Genomic DNA, 23,438 nt, shown 5'->3' with positions numbered 1-23,438 from the left:
CTCCCTGTCGAATATGTTCAACCGCGGCGTTGACTTGGTCCGCACCGCGCTCAACTCTCCCCACTCAGACGCGTCCTCCGCGCCCTCGTCCCCACGCTCTTCCACCGACTCTGTTCTCCCACTAACAGACTCACGGACGTCCTTGTCTGATACTCCCGACCGCCTACCATTACGATTATCCTCACACGCATGGTGGCAGGGCTCTCCGTCTGTACGTACCACATACACACCTGCGCGCTTCCTGCACGGCTCATCACCGCTTTCGTCACAGGTTCATACCCCCATCCTCTTTGTTCTTATTATGTTTCCACTCTCCACCGCAATCGTCGTCTTCTCCCTCTGGTCGCTGCCAAATTCCACCATCTCATTGCCTCAGACCCTCTCCGATCTCGCACAGCTGGGCAAGGAGCTACATGCTTACTCACAGAGCGGCCCAGGCAGCGTAGCCCACATCGTTGCTGTCGTCTCCGTCATTTGCATTTGGATGCACGCTTTCTCCATACCCGGTGCTGTCCTCTGGGTAAGTCTCCTTTCCTCTGACGTACCTCTTCCGCCTTTGCCCCTGTCCCCTGTCCTCCCCCAGCCTTTCCGCAGGCGTGTGGAGCACAGCGGTGTAGATCGCTCCTCTGAACGCACTACCCGACGGTGCTTGCGTTGGTGCACTACATCGCTCTGTCAATCCTCGATCTCTCGCTATCCCGCTTCTGCAATGTCCGCCGTGATCGAGCCCATCCTCGTGCTGACATAATCGTGTTTACCAATCCAGAACGTCCTCGCAGGAGCCCTCTTCTCTCCCTTCTGGGCCACACTCCTCCTCACATTCCTCACCACCATCGGTTCCATATTTGCGTCTCTCCTCGCCACCCCTCTCGCCCCCATCCTCACTCGCTTCTTCCCACGGCCGCTAGCACTCGCCCGAAGCGCGTTCGAGTCGGATCCTCAGGCTGAGATCGGCACTCGCTCAAAGTCGCCAGCATGGGTCCGTCTCTCCATCCTTCGCCTCGTCGGCGTCGTGCCATGGTCAGGGATCAACATCGCCTGCGGGGTTTGCGGCGTCTCTTTGACCGATATCCTGCTCGGGACTTTTATTGGCTCCCTCCCGTGGAATGCCGTCACCTGTCAGGTATGAATTTTACGCGCTTTGAACTTCCCGGCGGATCCGGTTGCTAACTATATTTTAGATTGGAGACATTCTTCAGACCGTGGCATCTTCGCCCTCACACACCCCGCAGACGATGTCTTCCATTCTCGCATCGCCCGAAATCATCCTCAAGCTCGTCTTCCTCTCTTTCCTCTCGCTCGCACCCATCCTCGGCCGTAATCATCTCAAGGCTTGGCTGACACCGGCCGCTACAGTGAGCGACTCTGACGAACGGGTCTCGCGGTGGACATGGGTGAAGGAGTGGCGGTCGAAGGTCCGGTTACCGTCACGCTCGCGGTCACCACAGCCGGACACGGAGAAGGAGGCCATGATGAGCGAGAAATACGAGTTGGAGCAGGGTCCATCTTCATGATCCCGCTGGCGGCTTTCACGCTCGACATGTCTCATTGCTTTGAGTCTTTGACCTTCCATTGTATCCATACTTGGGCTTTACCGTTCAATCCTTGCTTGCGTGCTCTATATATCATCATTTCTTCCCTTTCGTCGTGTTGCATTACGCTTTCGACCTTTGGATCTTACTACCCTGGGCACAATTCATCGTTCTCCTCCCGACCTCTTTTTTTCTCTTTTCTTTTCTACTTTTCTTTTTACTTTCCGGGATTCAGTTCGTCTTCCTCGGGTTGCCCGCTAACTGTGTCGTATTCTTATCTATTGGCCCACCGCTGCCCTTGCTCGCTTCGTTTCTCTCCATGGCTTTTTTAACACTTAAACTCATTTTTTTAAACCTTGCATCTTTATCCTCTTTGCATACTTGCATCCTTTGTTTATACGTAACATCTACATGCGACTAGTGCGATCTACAGCTACAGCTACATCTCTACACCTCTACAGCAGAACACCAGAACTCTCGATTACTGACTAACCAATCAACCTACTAGCTAACCAACTACCAACAACAAAGTACACTCACGTCCTACGCCGCTTAATGACCTACGCAATGAAATTCACTATTCACACCTACCTTTTCTTTGCTTTACTGCCTTTACTTACTGCCCTCCAATCCCAATCCCAATCACACCAAACCATCACACCCTAACTGACTGACCTGACTACTCATGGCTATCCCGACCCGAAGACATCACGCCTCGACTTTATATACCGCATTTTTTCGTTTTGTTTCTGAGTGCACGTACATCTTTTTGGCTCGGTTTTTTGTTTAGTTTTTTGGGGAAAGATTTAGAATCAGAAGAGATGCACAGTATGAAGATAAAGAGAACGAGAAAGTGAAAGTGATGGCTGATTTATGCGACTGGACTGGTGTGATGGCTGAATTGTGTGCCGAAAGAGCCTTTGTGCCACTGATGTGTGGCACCTTCTCCCCGTTGAGCGCTCTCGTGCGGTGAATAGGTGAGGTGTCAGAGTCGACATGATGATAGACTCAGATGTATTTGAAGTCCTGTAGAATGGTCGTCGGCGACTCAGCGTAAGTCTACTTGGTTTTGTGGAGTCTGTACGCTTGGCGTCGACCGAGAACTTGAAGCGAAACGAGGGCCTCCGACAAGCGAGGTTCAACGGGTGTGGCGAGGGAGAACCCGGGGCCCGGCTTGGTACTATGTAAGTAATACACGGCCCTGAGGGGTCTTGCGACCGTGACGGGCGGTCATACAAGGCCACATATCGATATTTCATTGTTCTCAACCACTGGCATGCCTACAAACATACATAATCGAAACTCGGATTCTAACGGTTTAAATCTTACACGTAGTCATCTTGTCCCTACGAAATGATATTGGGTCAGACATACAATGTGGACAAAAGGGAGAAAGAAGGGAGGGCAGTTGAAGGATGTACGGGAGCGGAGGCTCACCTTCGAAGTCATCCGTGGATGATCGTCCATTTCGAGTTCGGATTCTGCACCGTCCACATCCCGCTGGACGTCCGTATCGACCTTGATCATGATACCCGCATCCTATCCACACACAAATAACCCATATCAGCATCAAAACTCGATTGAATCCTTTCAAAAGTCCAGGCGCGCACGTTCGAGCGAGCATCGAAAGCGAACTGAGCAGGAAGACAGGACGTACATGATGTGTCAAAACCCCCCTCCTCCCCTCCCCCTCCAATTCCTCCGCTCTCCTCCCCTGAACAGTAACAGCAGCCCTCCCTCCAAAACCCAAACCCAAACCCAAACCCCTACTCCCCCTCCTCCCCGTATCGACCGGGATCATCCTCACCGCCCCTTCGACGCCTGCACCTGCACCACCAGACCCTGAGCCCGAAGTCGTCTCCGTCTGCGTGTGTGCGATGGTGCGGGTGGCCCAGATCCCGCCGTCGCCGAGGACGTAGCGTCGGGAGTTTAGGTTGGCGAGGAGGGTGCTGAAGTAGAGGGAGCCGATTGGGAGCTCGAACATTGTGTAGTAGAGCGTTGAGGGCATGGCGGCCATCTGGTGTAAGTGTGAGTGCGGTGTGAGATGAGAATATGGAGTAGCGTGATGAATGATTGGTTGCTGAGCGGGAAGGGAGGGAAGGAAAGGGAGGACTGACGGGTGCGAGGACGAGGATGGCGGATACGGCGGTCCATACGCCGCTGTTTATCGTGATCAAGACGAGGCGGTAGATCGTTCTTCTAGTGCTGTCATGGGAGAGGGACCATAAACACAAGCATACACAACAGACGAACGCTATGTTTTTTAAAAAGAAAATTGGGTACGTACCGTTCGAACCTGGGGGCTGGTCTTCGGGTGAGAAGCCATGTCATGGATATGCTGATGCAGATATCCACGAAGGCGCTACAGGCACGATTTGAGACGGCGAGGCCCTATACATCGAGGGTGTTATTTTCGGAAATAACACAGAATAAGTTGAGCACGTACAACCATCTTTTGCGTGGATAGCTCTGCGAGTTGTGTAGTCCCCAGCCTGCATACGTAGATCCCATAAGAGCTTGACCAAAAAAAGGAGAAAATATATCACAGACGAAAAGTAATCATAGGCTGAAACAAGAGTCGTTTCAGGTTAAGATATACCTCTGGATAGATAAACAAGTAGAAGAACTTACGAATAGCTCCAACTGCAGATCACAGAGGTCAAAAGGTGTTCTTGCGAGAGACTAATAGGACTCTGCTCACTGAATTGCCACGAAGCGAGGAAGCCCTTATCGTGAAGGACATGGTACGTCAGTGTATGTCTGAGAGCATAGTCGTAATAACAAAGCAACTCACCAGCAAGGAACAAAACCATAACCATGGTCTCTTACGACCGCTAACTGCGACAGTGTGTGCTGTAGTTTTAAGAGAGGTCCAATGATACGAAGCAACCGTACATACATATATAAATACGGCGCAGGAAGTAAGCCTGCACAGTGGTAGACAGAATACCCTGTGTACGTGGAGAGAATGTAGTCAGTGAAATGCACCAGAGACCATCGATCAGAATATTTCTTACAACTACCCAAACATGGTGCTGGAGTAAATAGGCGCGGTAGCCCTCAGTCAGCTTGAATGACCCGAACGAAATTATGCTGATACACACCATGAGCTCCCTGTGTGTTACGATCAGACATAGATAACCGAATGAACACATCTAACCCGACCTACTTCTGTATTATCTTAAGCCCTTCAATTTTTCCGTAGTTCAGGACGAGGACCGGCCACACTAATCGATCATAGCATTCGCAACAGGATGAGAAAGGGGTAGAAAAAGATCGATGGTATCTCTGTCACTTACAAGACTTGATGCAGAGGATCTCGTTAGAGGTATCAAGACACCTACGGTCAGCATCATAATCAATAGTGGGCCTATGGTTGACAAGGGGATTCAACTACCATAGAGTCATGACCTGGGAGGGTACATATATTGAGTGACATAGTAGGACATCCCAATGGACATGAACACTGACCAGAATCTTCATATACCACGAATCCGACTCGTAGCTAGAAAGGATATCCAGCAAACTGCGACATTGGCATTGACCCGTGGAGTAGCAACTTACTTCATGAAATAAAGAAATCTAGCATTCCGGAGGTTAATCTCTGAAGAGCCGACAGTCTGCTGATCACACTTACGTCTGCATACATGACATTCCCCAGATCACGCACGAGAGCAAGGAACCTACAAGCAACGCCCCATAGCTCGACGATATGTCGAGAATGATAGGATTCTCGGTGGCGTTCGACATCCGCACTACCGGGAGACAGGGAAGAACTTGGCTGGAGGTATAATGACGAGAAAGTTAGACAATGAGGAGTGTTATCTCACCTTATAGACTCGGAACATTCTGCCCCGCGGCCGATGAGCCCTCCAGGATCATGCGGTAGTGTTTCAGCGCTGACCTGTGAGAGTATCGTGATGATCAATCAGTTCTGGACAGGTAATATCGACTCAAACAGCTTCTCTTGATTAACACGGGCGTGCCAGAAGTTTTTGAGTGTCGGTCATGAGCCATCTGACGGTATGAATGCCTCTAGAAATCGAGGTTCATCTTCGAATGAGGGTCATATCTAGCAGCACACACCACGACATGGCTAGGACCAGTCGTAAAAAACAACACCAACAGAGGACATCAAGAAGATAGAAGCTCACACACAACATGTGCTGTAAGTCTAGCCTTCTTCTGATGAGGGGCAAGCGCAAGTAATAACGCAGTTGCCTCCGCGGAGAACACTACACTTCGCCAAGTTGGTGGCAGTCGCTCATGCAATTATTGTTGAGCGAACGCACTCAGTTTTAGCTGGTCAGCATGGAAATATAGATTGGTGGGTGAGTATTGAGATATGATGAGACTGCGGTTGTCTGTGAAGGTCAAGAACTCAGAGAAGGCCAGGAAGGTACGCACCGCGCACTGGCGGCCATCTGCTGGGTAACCACGTGCTCGGCGCCCAGAGCCGATATGTATGCCAAAATCCGGGTTCTCAAGCCGTAACATGCCCTGCTTCGTTCCCATCCGCACGATTTGTTGACTTCTCTTTTTGTGTGCACCTGCACCATTATCGCACAATTGCAAGCTGCTGCTGATCGTTCAGCAGAACTCATGGCCGAGTCTGTTAGGTTTCGGGCTTCGACCCCTCTCCGATGCCGTTTGGGCCCCTGTCATCTTCGGTCCTAAGCTTGCTTCATACTTCCTGCAACGCCAGTTATCCTCGGAGTTTCGCTCGGTAGACGCTTTCCAATCATCAGATATGTCACCAGGACACTATATTGTAGCCCATGGAGCATGCTATTCAGAATTCTTGGGTCTATCTTTCCTTCCCGAGTGTAAATCCGACTCGAATCTCTGCTAGGTCGTGCCACCGTGCTACTAGTCGTGGATTTGCTAAGAGCTTTTCTCATGCTCCGTCTTCGCTCGAACACACACTGTTCTCTGGCTAAACCCGACGTAATAGAAGGTAATATGTACACAGGAGTGGTACTTTAAAAGCAGTAGCTACTGGACGAGTAGGTATCCCCTCAGATCGTCGTCCCACCATGTCTACTAGTCCTCCCCCCACTAAGCCTCTTACGCTCCGAGAGCGCTTTCAGATGGTGAAGGACCTACTTCCACTGCGTGAGTCCCAGTCCCATACACTCTCTTCTCGTCCTCCTACTGATTCCGACACAAATGATCAGCATTCGTTGTACTTGCTGGTCTTTTCAAATCAGAAAACAAGGGTCGGTCTGTCGGCCGCGTTGCTTATGACTCGGCCATGCGTTACATGGCCTATCGTCCCTGGAATATTCGTCAGATGCTGGCCTTTTTCGGAGCACAGAATTCGACGCAGGTGTATGATGCATGGGTAAAGAGCAATAAGCTGGAGAACCTGACGGATGAGGTCGAAGGCGAGGGAAAGCTGCATTGGGTTGGGCCACGAAATTACGACAGAGTTTTGATCTACTCACATGGTGAGTTGGTATTCAACAATTATCATCATTGAATGTCGGCGCTAATGATTCAACGATGCCCATATAGGTGGAGGCTATTGCTTCCCTGCTAATCCAGATCAACACCTTGGATTCTTGAAGGCTGTCAAGGCTGAACTCGAGAGATCCGGGAAGCCCACCGGTATAATCTTCCTCGCATATTGTGAGCGAAGTTGACGATTTGTTTGCCTTGAACTGCACGCTAACGCACAAGCGCTCCTCGCAATAGCTCTGACGCCGTTCTCTTCGTTCCCTACCCAACTCCGTCAAATTAATGCAGCAGTAACACATGTCCTCTCCAAGGGAACATCGCCGTCGAATATCATCCTCACAGGCGATTCCGCTGGCGGCAACCTGATCCTTCAGTTCTTATCTCACACTCTCCATCCTTTGCCTGACATCACTCCACCTCCTACTCTCTCTTCACCACTTGCCGGTGTCCTCCTCATTTCCCCATGGGTGGCCTTTGGCCAAGAATACCTCTCATTCAAAGAAAACGATAAAAAGGACAATATAAATCACAGCTCTCTCAAGTTCATGGCCGATCTCGCGACGCCGGGCATCCCCACAGGACAGGAGCAATGGTTCGAGCCTATCAAGTCCGATGAGGCGTGGTGGCATGGGCTGGATGGTAAGGTGAAGAGGGTCATGAGCACAGCGGGAGAAGTCGAGTGTTTGAAGGATCCGATCGAGGAGTTCTCGATGTCGCGGTTGAAGCCAAATGTCAAAGACTTCAGTTGGTTAGTGGAGAAGAACGGAGTGCATATTGATTTCCTTTGTGACTTTCAGGTGAAAAATGGCGGCAAGGGCGAAGCGTACGGGAAGGTTATTTCCTGGTTGAATGACACTTTTCAAGGCTGATGCGGAATGTACCTGTCACCGTGTTGTAACCTAAATGTATTCAGCATCCACGTCCTGTTTTGGCTGAATGTTGTACGAAGAATCCCCGTCCCTATACCCAGCTAGCAACACTGCACATGTAATAAATACTTCGTTAGACTGACTACGTGGAGTTGGAAAGAGTAAAGTGATTATCTGCTTGAACACTCAACGAAACGAGGTCGAGGGAGCTACCCTACCCAAAGCAGCAGTCGAATGATCGATGGGACAAAACAGCTTACAATCAAGAAGACATCTGAGAAGATTCAGAGGGGCTAGACGAATAATTATAAGACGGAGTCATAGCACGCGCACCAGTACCGCTACTAGTGCCAGTGTCTTGAGCCATGGCATTTCCCATAGTACTGCTCTGTGGCCTATAAGGCTCAGGAGGTACAGGTATGCCTCTCGCCTCTAGCGACCTCTGAACGCTAACCACCTGCAATATAGCACCCCTCTTCTTCACTCGAATCTCCTCCAGCTCGTCTACCGTGATATCGTGCAGTACTTGAAATTCCTTGATGCGTCGCAAGGCGGTTTGTTCTGCTGCAAGGAGACTGTCTCGAGTCGCATGAGCGAGGGCGAGCAGTTTACGAGCGCGAACCGCCGGGTCAGGAGGGGGTCGATCACCAGTGATCTACATAGTGCGGTGATTGACTGTAGTTAGCTCTGTTCGAAGCTAGCGCTCTGATGTCGTGAAGCATGCAAAAAGGGTGCACACTGACCGACGAAAAGAAAGGATCGGTATCATCTGGATCGGGGTACGAGAACGGGTCGGATGGGATTTGTTGGGCCGGAATCTCTGAGGGGCCTGCCTCCGAGGGGCCAGGAAGCCTATAAGATTCGAATGAAGGTCCACCATCCGATGGCGGATCGTATCCCCCGGATGAACGGTGCAAAAAACCAAACGGCCCAGGCTGCGAGGGCGGGTAGGTTGGAGCTGGTTGAGGGAGTGAATAGCCTGGCATCATCTCTGAACCCGAAGATCTGCGGCGCTTGTGAGACGCGTATGATAGTTCAGGATCAAATTGAGGGTTAGGCTCATTCGACATAGTAGGTGAGAAGACAGGTATCCCAGAATCCATGGTGTCGAAGTGCTCTGGGAGGGGCATGACTGGCTGGGGACGCTCGGAGAGTAGCCTTGAAGCCACACAGGGTTAGGGGCGAATAAGACTTCGCACGACCTCTTTTCGAGCATTACGGCACATGCTGTAGTATCGACTCGGGGAAGTTCAGTGGCGACGTCTGCAATTCAATTACAACAACGAAATTACACGATACATTCCGCTTTTCCGCTTACTGTTTAGCACAGTCTATCTGCGAGTCTATCCACTGCCAACTTGAACCTACAACAGAAATCGTCATTCGCGCGTGCCCACCATAAGCCATCACGAGTGTGCGTTTCCCCCTGCTCGCCTCCGAATTAACTACTCATCGTTCGTCCACATCGCCGACATCTTCTTCTTGAACGGCTCCAGTGTGAACTCGAGCGCAGAGCACGGGTATCCGATCTCGAACTTCTCCAGTACCTCAGGGTGCAAGATGCCCAATTTTCCAATCTCGACATCTGAGGCGTGGTGGTGATGAAGGGGATGCAGAGCGGATTTGATGTCGTCCTTGATATGTTCCAGCGTGCTTCCGCCGTGGTGCTGTTTGGAGTCTTTGAGAGGGGCACGATAGTAAATGGATGCAGCACGGCCTGGGAAGAAGGTTGGGTCTGACGAAGTGTGTGAAGTAGGAGAAGTGTTAGACGCAAACAATCGTTGTGACCACAGTGTCCACGCAGAAGGGATGAACACTGACCAGATCTCTCCTTGATATAGTACCCTGTCGGCGCCTTTTTATCCGTGCTCGCAATCTTCGGCACTTCCAGCATCTGCATCGCCCTGTCTAACAATCCATGTATGACCTCAAACCCTGCAGTCTTGTTGCACCACACCGCGGCCGCGTGTCGGACGTTGCGCGCCTGGCGTTCCCGTTTGCGGTCCTTGAACACGACGTCTGAAGTTTCAAAGATCTTCATGGGTAGAGCATGCGACCTGTTCTCGCGAATGGTCTTGAGGAGACCGGGTAGGAGTGACGTGCGCACGACCTGGAACTCGAGCGTCTTGGGATTACCGATCTTGACCGCGGTCTCGTTGTCATCTTTGAGGTTGAGAAATTCGAAATTCTCTTCGTGCGAGCACTAAACGTACGGGATGACGGTGAGTATCGGTAAGTGGGAGGAGTAAGATATCAAAGAGGACTTGGACCAACCAAAATAAGAGGTAAAACCTCGACCCAGCCGGCGTATGCCCACTCGTGACGGATGATGTCGCTGAGCTTGCTCACAGCTAACGGTTGGGCTACCGTACTGGTGGCGGGGAAAGTGTCTGGGAGGTTGTTGAAACCATATGCAATGGCAGCATCCTCCATGAGGTCGCACTCGTGAAGGATATCCGGTCGTGTGGCGGGGACGCTGACAAGAAGCTCGTCGGGGTTGGTGGTCGATGCCTCCGTTGGTAAGGACATGCGCTCTAGCAAATCCTTGGTCGCAGGCGTTGACAGTTTGAGACCCGTACATGAGTTGATGTAGGACGTGTGGGCCAACATTTGTCGAGGCTCGAGCTCGGGCGTGATGCGTACTTTGCCATCGGGATATACAATCTTTACGGGTTCAATTCTGTGAATATGTATACTGAGTTCGAGGGCTTCGTCAGAACAGCGAGAGAACAAGCGTACGTGAACGGCTCCTCGCAGTATTCAGAGAACATCGTAGCGACGATACTACAGACGATGTTCAGTTTCGTCAAATCCGTTGCGGTGACATCAATAAAGATATTGCGCGTGTTTAACGTGATCTTGCTGTGCTCTGAGTTGATGATAGGCGGGAAGGATAGCACACGGTCTTCGGCATCGTAGATGATGGGATAGACGGGAGAATCGCGGACGATGTGAAGGTACCGGCCGATGTTTTTGTCAGACTGCATTTGTCAAGCCTAAGTTATGGAACAGGGCGACAAGAGTTAGCTCCCACTCACTTCGTAGACCATCATGAGCTCCTCAGCAGTGTACTCCTGCGTTTTGTTGAGAGGTGCGAACTTGATGTCCTTCGGGTTCTTCGCTTCATACCTGAAGGGTGTGGTCACGGTGTCCATGTCATGGGTGCCGATAGCCACAAGCTGGCGTTTCCTGCAGATGTTCTGGTGAAGCTTGTCTTGAAGATCGATGAAAGATTCGTAGGATCTTTGCGTGAACTTGACATTGCGGAGGATAGCAGAAGCAAAGTATGGTCGGATTTGTTGCGTCTGGAGCAAAGGACACAAGATGGCTGAGAATAATCTCAGATGTATATGAAACCGCATAACGCACTTCTTTCGAGACAGGGACCTGTAGAATATTCGCTTCGCCACCTGACGGATTGACAAGCCGATAATGTGGTGCTTTATCTTTTCCAAGGAACACCCGTAGGGCCCTTGCAATCCCCTCAATGCAGAGCAAGTCATACCTACAGAACGGGATGAGTATCAAGGATTTGGGCCACACTTGACTCGGCTAACCTGTTCGCAGGGATCTCGATTTTGAGTTGCTGTGAGTATTCATACGTATAAGTCAATATGCTTCGAGCAGTACAGAGCGGGATTATACGCACAGGACGTTCTGCTGGCAGACCCTTCTTAATGGCCTCTTCTACCTCTTCTGTGGTCTAACGACAAGACACGATGAGAATGTCATAACCAGCTCACTATTGAGACCTCACATCCTCATCAAGCTCAATGCCAAACTCAAAGCATAGATGATCAAAGGCCTCCGTAGCTGATGATATAGGTGCGATGAGAATATGTAAATCTTCGAGGCATAGAACGGTGACAGACTGAATTTCTGGCCTAATCTCTCCCAGAGATCCTCCTTGTCTACGGAAACGGTGGGCATTTATAGAGATTATAACGTCTGTATCGGGGGAAGAATACTATGATCGTGAGGACTCAGAGGGTATGAAGGCGTCCGAACTTTGACTCGGAGGGGAATATATGGGAATTTGGGGAAGAGGAGGCTCGGAAGACGCCGAACACAACAGAACTTGGACTTGCGTGAAAACCTGGGCCACAATCATCAAACTACCCCTTTTCTAGCTCAATCCTCTGCTTGTTCCTACTCTTTTCGGCTCTGATGAAGTACGTTGCGTTACTCAGTGGTGGAAAAGATAGCTGCTACAATCTTGTTCATTGTGCTCGTCACGGACATGAGCTTGTGGCGGCTGCAACGCTTGGCCCAGAGCAAGGCAAAGGTATTGTTTTTACCTGGTAGCTCTGATATGTCTCTCAGTAAATGCTCTCTAGAGGAACTGGACTCGTATCTCTATCAGACTGTCGGTCAAGATGCGATCAAATTCGTGGCTCAAGCCTTGGACGTTCCTCTCTTCCGCAGAGTCATCGTAGGCACGGCTGTCGAGCAAGGAGCAGAATATGGTGGCCGAAATGCGTCTGACCCTCCGGTGAATAAGGATGACGAGACAGAGGACCTATATGCCCTTCTGGCTCAAGTCAAAGTAAAGTCAGCTTGCCCGATCATCAATACTTACAATCGGACGATTGACCGTGTGGTGTCCTGTAGTCAGAACATCCAGACGTCCAAGGTGTATCCGTAGGTGCGATCCTTTCTAGCTACCAACGAGTTCGAGTAGAACATGTGTAGGTCTCTTGATAGCCTTTCTTCTAGTTATATTATTTTGACTTTTGCTCTAGATGCCGACGACTCGGTCTCACCCCCTTGTGTTACCTCTGGCAGAGGGATCAGTCTGAACTACTCTCCGAGATGGTAGAAGCTGGGATGGAGGCCATCATCATCAAGGTCGCAGGCATTGGTCTCACTACCAAGCATCTAGGAAAAACCCTAGCTCAAATGCAGCCAACGCTCACAAAGCTTGTACGACACGCCACACACCATATTTCCTTCATCCCTACCTCACCTAACTATTTTTACCCAGAACACCCTCTATGGCTCCCACGTCTGCGGGGAAGGCGGAGAATACGAAACACTGACGTTAGATTGTCCTCTATTCAAGTACCGAATAACCTTGTAAGCACCGTCTAATTTATGACGAAAGACCAACAAGCCTGACAACTCGCGCAATACAGACTGGAGACGGAAACAGTCATCCATTCCGACAGTGACTTTGCCACAGTCGCTTTCCTTCGAATCAAAAGCGCACGTTTAGACCGCAAAGACATTGCTACCGTTAGCGCTGCAGTCCCAGACTTGCTGGATGCCGAATTTTCTGATGTCGAAAAGGCCCTCATCTCTTCTTCAAGACATTCAGAGGAACAAGAACGGCTACCCGATTTGAAAACTGAGGCAAGAACAGTACCACTTGGTCCCAGCGTCAGGCGGGACGGAAACTGGTTGGCCTTGGCCGATATTCAACGGGAGAACACTACTCCAGAACAGGGCCCCTCTGTGGAGGACGAAGTTCGAGAATGTTTTCAGATGCTCCACAGTAATTTCCATCCATAATCATCTCCTGAGAATGTCGTACTAACAGATCTCAGGACGATTGGAGGAACATACCCTATTACTCTCCAACCTCGCCATCATCAACATCTTCATCTCTTCAATGGACTTGTTCGCGCCCATCAACGCGGTCTACTCGACCTTCTTTGGAGTCAGCCCCCCTGCGCGAGCTTGCGTAGCTGTCGATCTCCCTCCTGGTACACGCCTCAGACTCGACTGTTTAGCGTATATCGAGAGCAGTCCAGCAGACAGACAGTCCCTCCACGTACAAGGTCTCAGCTACTGGGCACCAGCGAATATTGGACCATACTCCCAATCCATCACTGTAAGGAGCATCATCTCTCATCCCGAATAATACCTCATCATAAACACATTGTAGGTTGATGAACGAATCTTCATATCGGGCCAGATTGGTCTTATTCCAAGTTCTCTCTCCCTGCCCTCGCCTCCGTCCCTCCCGCTCGAGACTGCCCTCTGTTCGCAGCACGTCAACAGGATCGTTACAGCTCTGAAAAACAGCTCAGGCGCCGGATGGGAAGGACACGGTCAGTCTGCAATCTACTGGCTGGTAGAAAAGTGCGACATTGCGCCGGTGGTCATGGCGCACCAGATGATCGTGAGCATCCTGCCCATTCATATCTCCTATGTATAGATATCCTCAGACTCATCCTATCGCGGACGATCGTTAGCATTCGGACGTCTCCGTACCAGCTCTGTTCCTCGTCGTAAAAGAAATTCCCAAAGGTGCTCTGGTGGAGAAACAAGTTCTTTACCACACAGGTCGTGGGAGTACCGTTGACGAGGATGGGGAGCAGGTCTCGATCACACTGAAGCCCTCCTTCCAGCAAGGTCCGACGAATTTCCTTTCCTTTCTGGTGTCTCGCCCAAAACTGATCAAGGAGATCCGTAGGCGATATCGTCCAAGCTAACGGGATGGTCCACTGGGAAACATCCAGGCTGAGTTCAGGTAGCGCCGCCTGTGCTATCATCTGTGGCAAAGGCGACGACCGCTCCGAATGGGAAGCTCTAGGAAACCGACTCAGGACCGTCGACGCTCTCCTTTCTTTCGCGGACAACGCCCTCTCAGTCCGCCTTTTCCACAAAAACGGTATAACTTCGTGTAAGAAGCGTTTCATTTCTCTCCTCGATCGGACGTTCGATACTCAAACTTGTGCCCAGATACCACACTCTTCGAAAGGTTCTTCACGAAGGGCAAAGAACCGGCAGTTACACCCATTCCGTGTCGCCTTATCGCCACTCAACAGACCGAAGACTGGGATTACGCAATGTGTATCATGGTCAGCTAGTTCTAGGCACCACAGAAAACAACAACCTGAACTCCCAAAAACGATCAGAGGGGCACAGACTTGTACCGTACCATGTGGTATATATAAACGTAGCAGCGGCTCGAATAGCAGGAGAAGGATAGTCATGTGCAAATTAATATAGTACAGTACAAACAATGAACGGAACCGAGCAAATTTCATGGTACAGATATATCATTCGTGCGCATCCACCAGTCTGTAGCAGCTGTTGCCCAATGGAAAACGAGGAAGACAAAATAGACGTAGAACAGTGTCCGTGCAACCGTGCGGCAGCGAAGCGGGTCCTGGAGGTCCTGGTTTAAGGATTCGGCTCCTTCTTCAACGCATTCATCTCGCCGATTAAGCGTCGCATCTCCTTCTCCGTGCGCGTCGGAGGCACCATGCGACAGATAGCAGCTCCGAACTTTACGATGAATGGAAAAAAAGAAAAAGTCAAGTTCGGCGCGAGGTGAGATAGATGAGACGTAAGGAGACATACTAGAGTACACAGGCCGCCAAACCGAAGTACCCAGGCCACTCCGTTCTTGCCCAGGTACGTATGATGGTTTGCTGGATCGTTGTCAACGTCCGCGTCGACTGCTCGGAAGATCGCACTTGCGACAAGGGCCACCTAATTATAACGGGTGCATATCAGCTTGAGCACGAGATACGATAAGCAAAGTTGCGCGAAGGAGTACGTACGATGAATTGTGGGAAGACGATGGCAAGGTTGTGGATGCCGAGGATAGTGCCACCGGCGACTGGTTCACTTGCTTCGGTGGGTTGGTTGACGACTGTCTGGCTGCGAAGTAATGGTTGACGCTCTGTAGCGGCCGTGCGGCTCAACAGGTCCGGTGTCGAAGAAACACGGGTGTGCAGAGGCCGTGATGGAGATACAGCCCTCTCGGAAGGTAGAACAGCAGCCTCATCGAGCTCCTTGAGGAACTAGACACAAGTCACGAATGAGTATGTCAACGAACACCGAAAGAAGCGAGATGTTATACCTCCATGATGATAGCGAATGGAACCCAGCAAGCGACGGCCCAGCAGATTCCAACAAGACTGATTGCCACGATAGCCTACAAGAGAGACACCTCATTAGACAGCCATAATCGCAACGGGGCAAGATCCTTTACTCACCTGCCAAACCTTCGTGATGAAGAACGTAGAGAACGTGATGAGCGTGAACAACAGCAGTGCTCCAGTCCAGATATTGCGCAACAAGAAAGGCATGTACGGTAGCCGCAAAGGCTTCCCCTGGCGTGCGGCCTCTGCTTGCCATTGACGAACTGTCCGCCTCAGTGCGTTCATCTCTTCGTCTTCGTCTTCTCCTACGGCGTGCTCGAGAATACGGTGATCGCGTCTTGCAAGATGCGGAAGAAGGGTACCAGCAGCGACGGCGACTGTTGAAAGAGATGGTAAGCATGGAGGGATATGGAAGAGAGCATGGACCAGATCGCACCAAGGCTGTATATGAGCATGGCGAACTCTCCGGTTCGCGTAGCTAGATCCTTGTCTGGGTCAACCCCCTGTTCGTACGCCATGACTTGACCGACGTAGGTGGTCCTGTACAGATCCGTCTCAGAAACAATATGTGGGTATGTACAACTCATCGCTACTTACGAATAGAACAAGAATGGGAACCTGTATGTGATCATTATTAGCATCCGACTAGTAGCGGACTATGGCACGACGACTCACCATCCCATAAACGCGAACACCTGCACGTAACACACCCTTCGAATAGGCTTCGGCAGCTTCACAATCGCAACATAGATGTTGTTTAACACGTCTGTCATTTTCCTGGATAATTCACATCAGCCCCGACCATCATACCGAAGATGGACCCGAATGAAGAGATATATACCCCTGTGATTTGTTGGTCGCCGGACGTTCCTTCTCCGTCTGCGTGAAACACGTTATCCACACGGTGGCCACTAAGATGACAATCGCAACAACGCAGAACTTGCGGAACTGGTCTCCACCCAGAAGCCGAAGTAGTGGCATCTGGGCAAGTGGCAGGAAACCTACATGTAGAGAGCGAGATTAAAATTCGTTCGAATATTCGCCATGTCTGAGATTGGGAACGTACCGAAACCGAAACCGACGATATTTCCTGCGTGGGTCATCCGGCCGTGCCATGCATTACCGGCACTGAGTTGATCTGAAGGTGTTACGTCCAATAAGAGGTTGCGAAGGGAAGCTTGCAGGGCGTTGAGGGCAAAGTCGAGCAGGTAGAAAGCGACGATGGCGAGCCAGATTGCGGAGTCGGATACCTAGAAAGTGTCCCGTTGAATAATTGCCGTCATCATCGTGATGGTGAGAGGCAAAAGATAGGAGTATACCCACTGCCTTGTTCCGTTGAGGGTCCCAGTCTCCAGCGCCACCATGGAAGATGTCCACGAAGAATGCTGCAATGGCTTGACAGAACGCGAGGGAGAGCATGGATACGACGAGTACAACTGTGGAGAGGACGACCCAGTATCTCCGACGATATTTGGACGTAGAGGAATCGGAGATAGCACCTATGAACGTAGTTCAGTAGCGTCGGACATCCGTCAAGACTCGATTCTGCATACCTATGACGGGTTGTGCAACCAAGCCAGAGATTGGACCAGCCAACCACACCAAACTGGTAATCTGTTCGGACAACCCAAGCGACAATAGAAATGGTGTCCCATAACTTCCGATGTCCTCTTAGCACCAGTATAGCTACAGAATCCGAGGAGGCCACTCACCCAAGTTCCACAGACCAAGCAATCTGAGCTCCAGCCATAGAGATACTGAGATTAAACAGCCCCATCGTCGATAGGCGACGCTTGGTAGCATCGTCCGCAGGGGGAAGATTGGCAGTAGCAGCTGGTGTCCGTTGTGCGCGCTCCCTGCTATTGTGTACCGACGCAGACCGATCGCGCTGTTTCGACTCATTCCGTTTACTGCGAGCACCTGGCCAGGCCATCTGAGTGGTGGGGTCGGGGTCAGCGTCCTCGTTGGTGGGGAAAGACATGGTGGACGACGACTGCCAGCTGGTAGCGCCTGAGGTTGGTTATATGTAGGCCGAGGGCAGGCGGGAAGACGCAGGAGAGTAAACGAGGACAGAGCGAGTTGCGGCCACGGGTTCGTGGGTGGCACTCACTATTACACTCAACGGATGATCGGCATTCGGCTCTTTCCTTTCACCAAGGGCTTTCGAGCCTTCGAGCCTCCCGAGCCGCCGCCACGCTCGCCTTATCCGCCAATCTTAGCTCATCTCTTCATCCAGAAAGTCTGCAGGGACGACCGCAATGGGCACAAGAGTGAGGACCATGGGATGGTACATATATATATGCATCGCCTGGCTTACGTCCATGAATGAGACAGGTGATGGGGAATAAATACGTGCTGAACACAATAAACGACGTGCAATGACAAACAACAAGACGAAGAAGCACAAACAAGTCCGAGTACGACGACTGACGACTGTGACTAAACTGATACAGAGCGGTATACATGCATGCTATCGATATTATGTGCCGACGACGACAGTCCAAGATATGACTCTTAACGCAATGACTGCAGCGAACCTCCCCGACGATGTATACCGGGACTTGGCAAATCTCCACTCGACGACGATTGGCCCTGAGATGGTGACGACTGCTGCGAGGATTGCTTGGAGGAGAGGAGGTTGAAGGGTAATCGACGTGTAGTCGTCGTGCTACTTGTGCTTGGGGTCGATGCCGTGTCCGACTCGGGACGAGCCTCTGGGAAAGGGAATTGGGCGTAGGCGGATGGAGGACCTGTGAAATCCTGAGGTCTGCTTGAATTCGATAGAGAAGGACGGGGCTGCGTCGTCGAACGAGATGGTGAAGCAGGAAGAGGGGTGCGTTCGGTAGGAGGTGAAAATGACGGTTTCGAGCGAAGCGGAGGGTTCGTCCCAGACCGATTTCGCGACTCCTGCGAGCCGTTCACGGCGAATGGTGGTTTAGGACTACTTCGGAGCTGTGATGCAGACATGGAAGGTCGTAAACGACGTCGTGGGGTGACGGTACCGGGGAGTGGTAGCGATGAGATATCGTCCCCGTTGGCTGACGGACCTGCAGATGACGGATCGGCAGAGCCAGACCCCGACCCCTGAGACTTAACCTCCGTGGACGCGCTCCCGCTCCGATTTCGTCTCATATATTTCTCCATCGCGCTGGCGTCCTGCTCGCGCATACGGTTCGCTATGGGGGAGAGTGCAGATGCCGCACTCGTTGGAATGCCGAGAGACGATGCCGAATGTGAAGGAAGTCCGACGAGCGAGAAGGCACTGGAAGAACTCGGCTGATTTGACGCAGGCATTAGGTACGAGGATGACGACAGTGGTTGAGAGGCCTGTGATTGTAAGGAACCTGAGTTCTGTCCATTATAGGATTTCCCGGACGGAAGGCTGTCCAAATCTCCACTGTCGTCAGTCGATGTCGTTCGACTGCCTCCCGAGCCGCTGCGCATACGTGCGACGCTACCTCCTCTGATGTCGACAGCCTTGGCAGGAGGGAGGGTATCGAATCCACTCCATTCCGTTCCTCTGGCAGCCGCCTGCGCAAATACTCGGCGTGCCTTCTTGTTGAGCTCGTATTGTGCCCGTGCAGTCTCTTGCAAGGTTTCGCGGATGTAGAATCTGGTGCAAACTGTGAGATCTCGACCCCATCATGCGTGAGAAAAGGGACGCACGAATAAGCATAATCGGATGGAGTGCAGCCTTCGTTATTCCGAGCCGCGTACTGGCATCCACGCTCAATGAGGAGTTGGACGATCTACAAATTGGTGAGTAACATGAAGCAGACGAATAAGATCTAGGCGCACAAGACTATGGCCCCATGAACTCGCACTGCAGAAGATCACTTTGTTAATTACGCAAGAAGAAGTCAAGGCATAAGCCGAACGTACTAATGTAAAGGGGTATTGCCCTGGTTGTCTGACAGGTCAACATCTGCTTCAAGATCACATAACATCTGTATGCACTGTTATTAGAACTGACAGGAAATTGATTCTGCAAAATACGCACCCGCACAAGTTCCTCGTTTCCTTTCAAGGCCGCTGTGTGCAAAGCTGTCCTCCCTTGGGAATTAGACCAGTCGAGGATGAATGGGTATCGGTCATAGTACAGTCTTGCCATCCTCAGTGTGGCATCCATGAAGTCGGGGTCTGTCTTTGCGTAGGAGCTTGTGGGGGAGGGTGCGAGGTCGGCGAGGATGATGAGGATAGTGTTATTCTCGGAATCCTGTGCCACACGACGGGGGGTTAGAAACTGCGAACGGTCGATGCGGGGAAATAACACACTCTGCTGAGCTCCTGGTCATCGTGTCCGGCGTTGAGTAAATATTCGAACGTCTCCTCATTCCCGAGAACGGCCGCCCAAGCAAGTGATGTGTAGCGCTTTGGGCCTGGGTCAGGATTTCGCATATCTATACGTTGTATGAGTCTCTTTACGAGAAAGAGGTTGTTCTCTGTGCGCTCAGGGGTAAGTTGACGAGTTCTCTGAGAAGACAAAAATCGACCAACCTTGAACGGCCCTCCTGAGGCGAGCCGTTGCATCCTTCTCTGCCATGGGATGGGGGAAGGGGGACGGGCGTCTTGTTGAGCTGGGTGAGAGAGAGGATAATAAAGAGAGTGACGGCCGGAGATGCCATTGATTCCGCCGCCACGCGAGCGAGGGCGCCAATTTTGGGACTTGGCCATTCGCTCCGAGCGTTCTCTCCAAACCTTCTAATTGTCCGACGATTGCCACCTTCCCCGCTCTCTCCCCCTTCGCTCCCTCGACGCTTCCCGCTCCTTGGCCTCTTTCCTCCTCCGATTTCCGTCGTCGAACGTCCTGGTCACCGCGTTTCATCTTTAACTATTGCCTGTCATGCCCAAGGTCATCAGTCGCTCTGCCATCTCATCTTCAACAGACGGTGAGCAGCGCGATTCAGGCCCATCGCGGTCCCCTTCTCAACTTTCCATCTTTCCATTGCAGCTCAACCGACCGCGTCATCTGCCGCTGCTCTCCGGGTCTATTGTCCGTCATCTCATCTTGATCCTTCCGCGTGAACTCCCTCTCTGACCGCACCGCCCGAACCTCATCACTCCCTAGATTGTCTCTGTGGCGAATTCGTTGTCAGAACCCATCCTCTTTCTGTTCGCAGTCGTCCACTCGGTCTCTCTCACCTCCCACTAGCTTGTTATAGACAAGAGCCTCTCACTTCTTCCCATCCGCAAGACTGATGGGGCTATCATCATCCGATCAAAGGACGAGGGCGACCAGCGCGCCCGAGTTTTCAAACGTGAGCAAAACCTTCAATTCAACTTTCTCACTAGACACCATCCGCACCGCATTCGCTTGTCTGTCGAAACTCTGTCCATGCCATCTCGGAGGAGTTGACAGACCGTCGGGCCCGTCGTTGTCGTTGCCGTTGCATATTTGAATGTTCGCCTCCGGGCAAGATTGACCGACGTAACTTACTCTACTCTCGCAGTGAACGCCCAACCGAGCGACCCTGTTCTCGTCGAGCGGTAAGTTTCCGGGTTTCCAAGCCGTTTCTCACTACAGGAACGAACGCTCACAGGTCGGTTTCATACAGACAAGGTGGCCATGAAAAAGAGTACAGATGGCGATGCTCTCGGTGTACGCTCTTCATTGGCTATCAGTCGACCCCACCGCCCGTCAAGAATGCTCCGTTTGTGTACATTCTTAAGGGTGCGTTGACAGAGGCGCAGGGACAGATCCCGGCAGACGCTTTTGAGGGAGATGAGACCCCGCAACAGTCGGATATGGTGGTAGATTGAGGTTGTAGAGATGCGGTCCATTTGTCGTGTCGAAAACTGGCGTGAGTTTGTATATGTTGGCATGTCATTCTCACAGTGTAGAACGATATTCTCGATCCAATGTATTCCATAATGAAGCACCACCGCATAGGAGGGACATGAAAAGCGAGATATACAGAACATCAACCCAGCCAATTTGATAACGCGGATCACCACCACAGTTGCACGACCTGCATGAATGAAGATGGTATCAGTTCCTGTCCAGCTCTATCTTAGAGAAAACAAAGCAAGAGCAAGAAAAGTGTACGGGTAACTCAGTTACCGTTGTAGAAGAATAAATCATACCGGATGGCGTAAGTCAAAACACCATCCTTCTTACAGTGTGAATAATTCTGTCATCACCGTTACCGTATCACCAGGAGAATAGAGCAAGAGAAAGCAGAGAGAGAAAGAACGAAGCTCACCTTGACTGGAGAGCCCTGTCGACTCCGTGTGCGAGACGAACGACTGATGCAGGCGAGAGAAAAAAACTCAGGATCTTTGTACCCGGGCGATTCCGAGGTTGAAACCCCGCTTGGAACGCGTCCCGCGACGCGTTCTGCGTGCCAAATCTAGCTTTCAATATTGTTTCTGTCTCTGTCCTGGTTTTCGAGCACTCAGGCAATAAGAAGGTCTCAGGACTCTAGTAATGAGTGTAAAAACCTCTGAAGTGCTCGAAACGGTTCTGCCAGCTTACTGTACTAGGCGGGTTCTCAGGTCTGCGCCTCCGCATTGCCGGAATTGGGTCACTTGGGTTGATGAGTGGCGATCCGTAAGATGGCGCACACGGTTACACCGCCATCTTTCAACGGCGCCGCATTACGAGGACACTCTCTGAGCTTCCTAGTGACTCGAAACTTGAATATCTAGGATATAAGAACTCATGGATTCTATCGAGACCCATCGCAGCTCCAGAACTCACCTACCACCGTACGTACCACTCACCCTATTAATACTGCCATTCTGAGCCTCGCCACCCGACATACCCACATTATTAGCCGTGAAGCTTTGAAGACTCGAGATGTCCGGTCTCCCCATCGCCACCTCGAGCTCAGGCTCGAAGCCCGTTTCCTTCTTCCCATCCGCCACCTGTACCCCCAACTCATTCGCCCTCTTCGGCCAATCCCCTCGCGACAGATTCGATATGTACGAGGATCTTCGCCAGACATCCAATTGCACCTCTGCTGCTCCTGCACGCAAGCGTGTCGTCAGCTGTCCCTCCATTAAAGCTCGGGTGAAGAAGCTGTTACGCTCCGCGGATTAGGCCCCCATACGCCACCCGCCAATACTTCGAGGCCAGCGTTCGAAACCCCGAAGCTAGTCGAGAGACTCATGGTCTTTCCAGCTCGTCAATAACCCACATGCCTATCGTTTTTGCCACCCGTACTTTCGACGAGATTTACACCATGATCGTACTTTATGCCCACCAATTCTATGCCTTATGCGGTCCTGGCCATAATATGCAGTGACCATCGGTTTGCCGAGCTGGCGGCTCGTATATTCTTATGCACCATCCTCGTACATCATTGTCATCATCATCAGCATCGACCCCGAACAGTTGAAGGACATTTTCTTAGAGGCCGAGGCTTAGGGTGGCGAAGAGGGCAGAGGAGGGAGGGCCAACCGCATTATCTGACTGGACTTTTCTTGACCTTCACGGACTTTGTTTTGTATCATGATATATTCACGTTGTATCCCGCTCCATCGTCGCAACCGCATTCGCATTCACTGCTCAGTACTGCTTGCATTCTGTTCTCACTTTGCTTTCGGTACATTTTGTTTATTCACGAATTTATGGGAGGAGTTCCTCGAGTGCTTTCACGAATAGTATAGAGCAGAGGCGTTGTTGTATTCTTGACACAACTTGTCGAAGTACTTTATCGAAGTCGCACTTGGTCTCTTGTTGTGGCGACCTCGAGGCGCTGTGGCCCAAACAAGGTGGCTTACGCCATCCCCCGCAA

General features: G+C 51.3%; 9 protein-coding genes across 9 annotated transcripts; 5 read left to right on the top strand and 4 right to left on the bottom strand.

Moving 5' to 3' along the window:
- Positions 1–13: 13 nt before the first annotated feature.
- Positions 14–1,514, top strand: STEHIDRAFT_54151 (uncharacterized protein; the record flags this gene model as incomplete). The annotated part of the gene is made up of 3 exons (XM_007302250.1): positions 14–520; positions 767–1,123; positions 1,182–1,514. The coding sequence occupies 3 exons, from the start codon at positions 14–16 to the stop codon at positions 1,512–1,514; spliced, it is 1,197 nt and encodes a 398-aa protein (XP_007302312.1).
- A 1,343-nt stretch (positions 1,515–2,857) lies between these two features.
- Positions 2,858–5,585, bottom strand: STEHIDRAFT_167702 (uncharacterized protein; the record flags this gene model as incomplete). The annotated part of the gene is made up of 20 exons (XM_007302955.1): positions 5,363–5,585; positions 5,170–5,287; positions 5,097–5,114; positions 5,004–5,037; positions 4,930–4,943; positions 4,832–4,872; positions 4,702–4,759; positions 4,637–4,646; positions 4,550–4,567; positions 4,432–4,483; positions 4,327–4,370; positions 4,234–4,258; positions 4,164–4,175; positions 4,083–4,098; positions 3,979–4,024; positions 3,820–3,923; positions 3,650–3,737; positions 3,190–3,549; positions 2,970–3,071; positions 2,858–2,878 (listed from the first exon to the last, which is right to left on the bottom strand). Exons 2-20 carry the CDS (start codon positions 5,280–5,282, stop codon positions 2,858–2,860), a joined length of 1,176 nt encoding a protein of 391 aa, XP_007303017.1. The 5' UTR covers positions 5,283–5,287; positions 5,363–5,585.
- A 969-nt stretch (positions 5,586–6,554) lies between these two features.
- STEHIDRAFT_120581 (alpha/beta-hydrolase) lies at positions 6,555–8,954 on the top strand. Its single transcript, XM_007302954.1, has 5 exons — positions 6,555–6,647; positions 6,710–6,982; positions 7,050–7,163; positions 7,230–8,516; positions 8,605–8,954. The coding sequence occupies exons 1-4, from the start codon at positions 6,569–6,571 to the stop codon at positions 7,859–7,861; spliced, it is 1,098 nt and encodes a 365-aa protein (XP_007303016.1). The 5' UTR covers positions 6,555–6,568; the 3' UTR covers positions 7,862–8,516; positions 8,605–8,954.
- Positions 8,955–9,117: 163 nt separating this feature from the next.
- On the bottom strand, positions 9,118–11,875 carry STEHIDRAFT_77391 (phenylalanyl-tRNA synthetase subunit beta). Its single transcript, XM_007302405.1, has 10 exons — positions 11,734–11,875; positions 11,619–11,674; positions 11,511–11,564; positions 11,419–11,447; positions 11,231–11,366; positions 10,900–11,166; positions 10,601–10,842; positions 10,136–10,541; positions 9,683–10,064; positions 9,118–9,596 (listed from the first exon to the last, which is right to left on the bottom strand). The coding sequence occupies exons 1-10, from the start codon at positions 11,789–11,791 to the stop codon at positions 9,307–9,309; spliced, it is 1,920 nt and encodes a 639-aa protein (XP_007302467.1). The 5' UTR covers positions 11,792–11,875; the 3' UTR covers positions 9,118–9,306.
- A 153-nt stretch (positions 11,876–12,028) lies between these two features.
- On the top strand, positions 12,029–13,372 carry STEHIDRAFT_54099 (uncharacterized protein; the record flags this gene model as incomplete). Its single annotated transcript, XM_007302240.1, has 6 exons — positions 12,029–12,151; positions 12,201–12,407; positions 12,473–12,549; positions 12,604–12,784; positions 12,846–12,937; positions 12,997–13,372. The coding sequence occupies 6 exons, from the start codon at positions 12,029–12,031 to the stop codon at positions 13,370–13,372; spliced, it is 1,056 nt and encodes a 351-aa protein (XP_007302302.1).
- Positions 13,373–14,992: 1,620 nt separating this feature from the next.
- Positions 14,993–17,632, bottom strand: STEHIDRAFT_54808 (MFS general substrate transporter; the record flags this gene model as incomplete). Its single annotated transcript, XM_007302290.1, has 13 exons — positions 14,993–15,097; positions 15,173–15,304; positions 15,376–15,618; positions 15,678–15,752; positions 15,814–16,076; positions 16,136–16,239; positions 16,297–16,317; positions 16,375–16,476; positions 16,541–16,700; positions 16,766–16,949; positions 17,023–17,198; positions 17,253–17,356; positions 17,412–17,632. 13 exons carry the CDS (start codon positions 17,630–17,632, stop codon positions 14,993–14,995), a joined length of 1,890 nt encoding a protein of 629 aa, XP_007302352.1.
- Positions 17,633–17,973: 341 nt separating this feature from the next.
- STEHIDRAFT_77387 (ankyrin) lies at positions 17,974–20,251 on the bottom strand. The gene is made up of 7 exons (XM_007302404.1): positions 20,197–20,251; positions 19,975–20,141; positions 19,700–19,915; positions 19,582–19,646; positions 19,498–19,522; positions 19,366–19,448; positions 17,974–19,312 (listed from the first exon to the last, which is right to left on the bottom strand). Exons 1-7 carry the CDS (start codon positions 20,240–20,242, stop codon positions 18,214–18,216), a joined length of 1,701 nt encoding a protein of 566 aa, XP_007302466.1. The 5' UTR covers positions 20,243–20,251; the 3' UTR covers positions 17,974–18,213.
- A 193-nt stretch (positions 20,252–20,444) lies between these two features.
- Positions 20,445–21,580, top strand: STEHIDRAFT_95569 (uncharacterized protein). The gene is made up of 6 exons (XM_007302953.1): positions 20,445–20,588; positions 20,651–20,692; positions 20,768–20,790; positions 20,852–20,957; positions 21,150–21,186; positions 21,255–21,580. Exons 1-6 carry the CDS (start codon positions 20,543–20,545, stop codon positions 21,457–21,459), a joined length of 459 nt encoding a protein of 152 aa, XP_007303015.1. The 5' UTR covers positions 20,445–20,542; the 3' UTR covers positions 21,460–21,580.
- Positions 21,581–22,498: 918 nt separating this feature from the next.
- On the top strand, positions 22,499–23,068 carry STEHIDRAFT_155753 (uncharacterized protein; the record flags this gene model as incomplete). Its single annotated transcript, XM_007302952.1, has 3 exons — positions 22,499–22,623; positions 22,742–22,942; positions 23,020–23,068. 3 exons carry the CDS (start codon positions 22,499–22,501, stop codon positions 23,066–23,068), a joined length of 375 nt encoding a protein of 124 aa, XP_007303014.1.
- Positions 23,069–23,438: the final 370 nt, after the last annotated feature.

Source organism: Stereum hirsutum (genome assembly GCF_000264905.1).
Source record: "Stereum hirsutum FP-91666 SS1 unplaced genomic scaffold STEHIscaffold_5, whole genome shotgun sequence".
In the NCBI taxonomy this organism is placed as follows: Eukaryota; Fungi; Basidiomycota; class Agaricomycetes; order Russulales; family Stereaceae; genus Stereum; species Stereum hirsutum.
The sequence above is the reverse complement of the archived record's forward strand: the minus strand, read 5'-3'. Positions and strand labels throughout refer to the sequence as shown.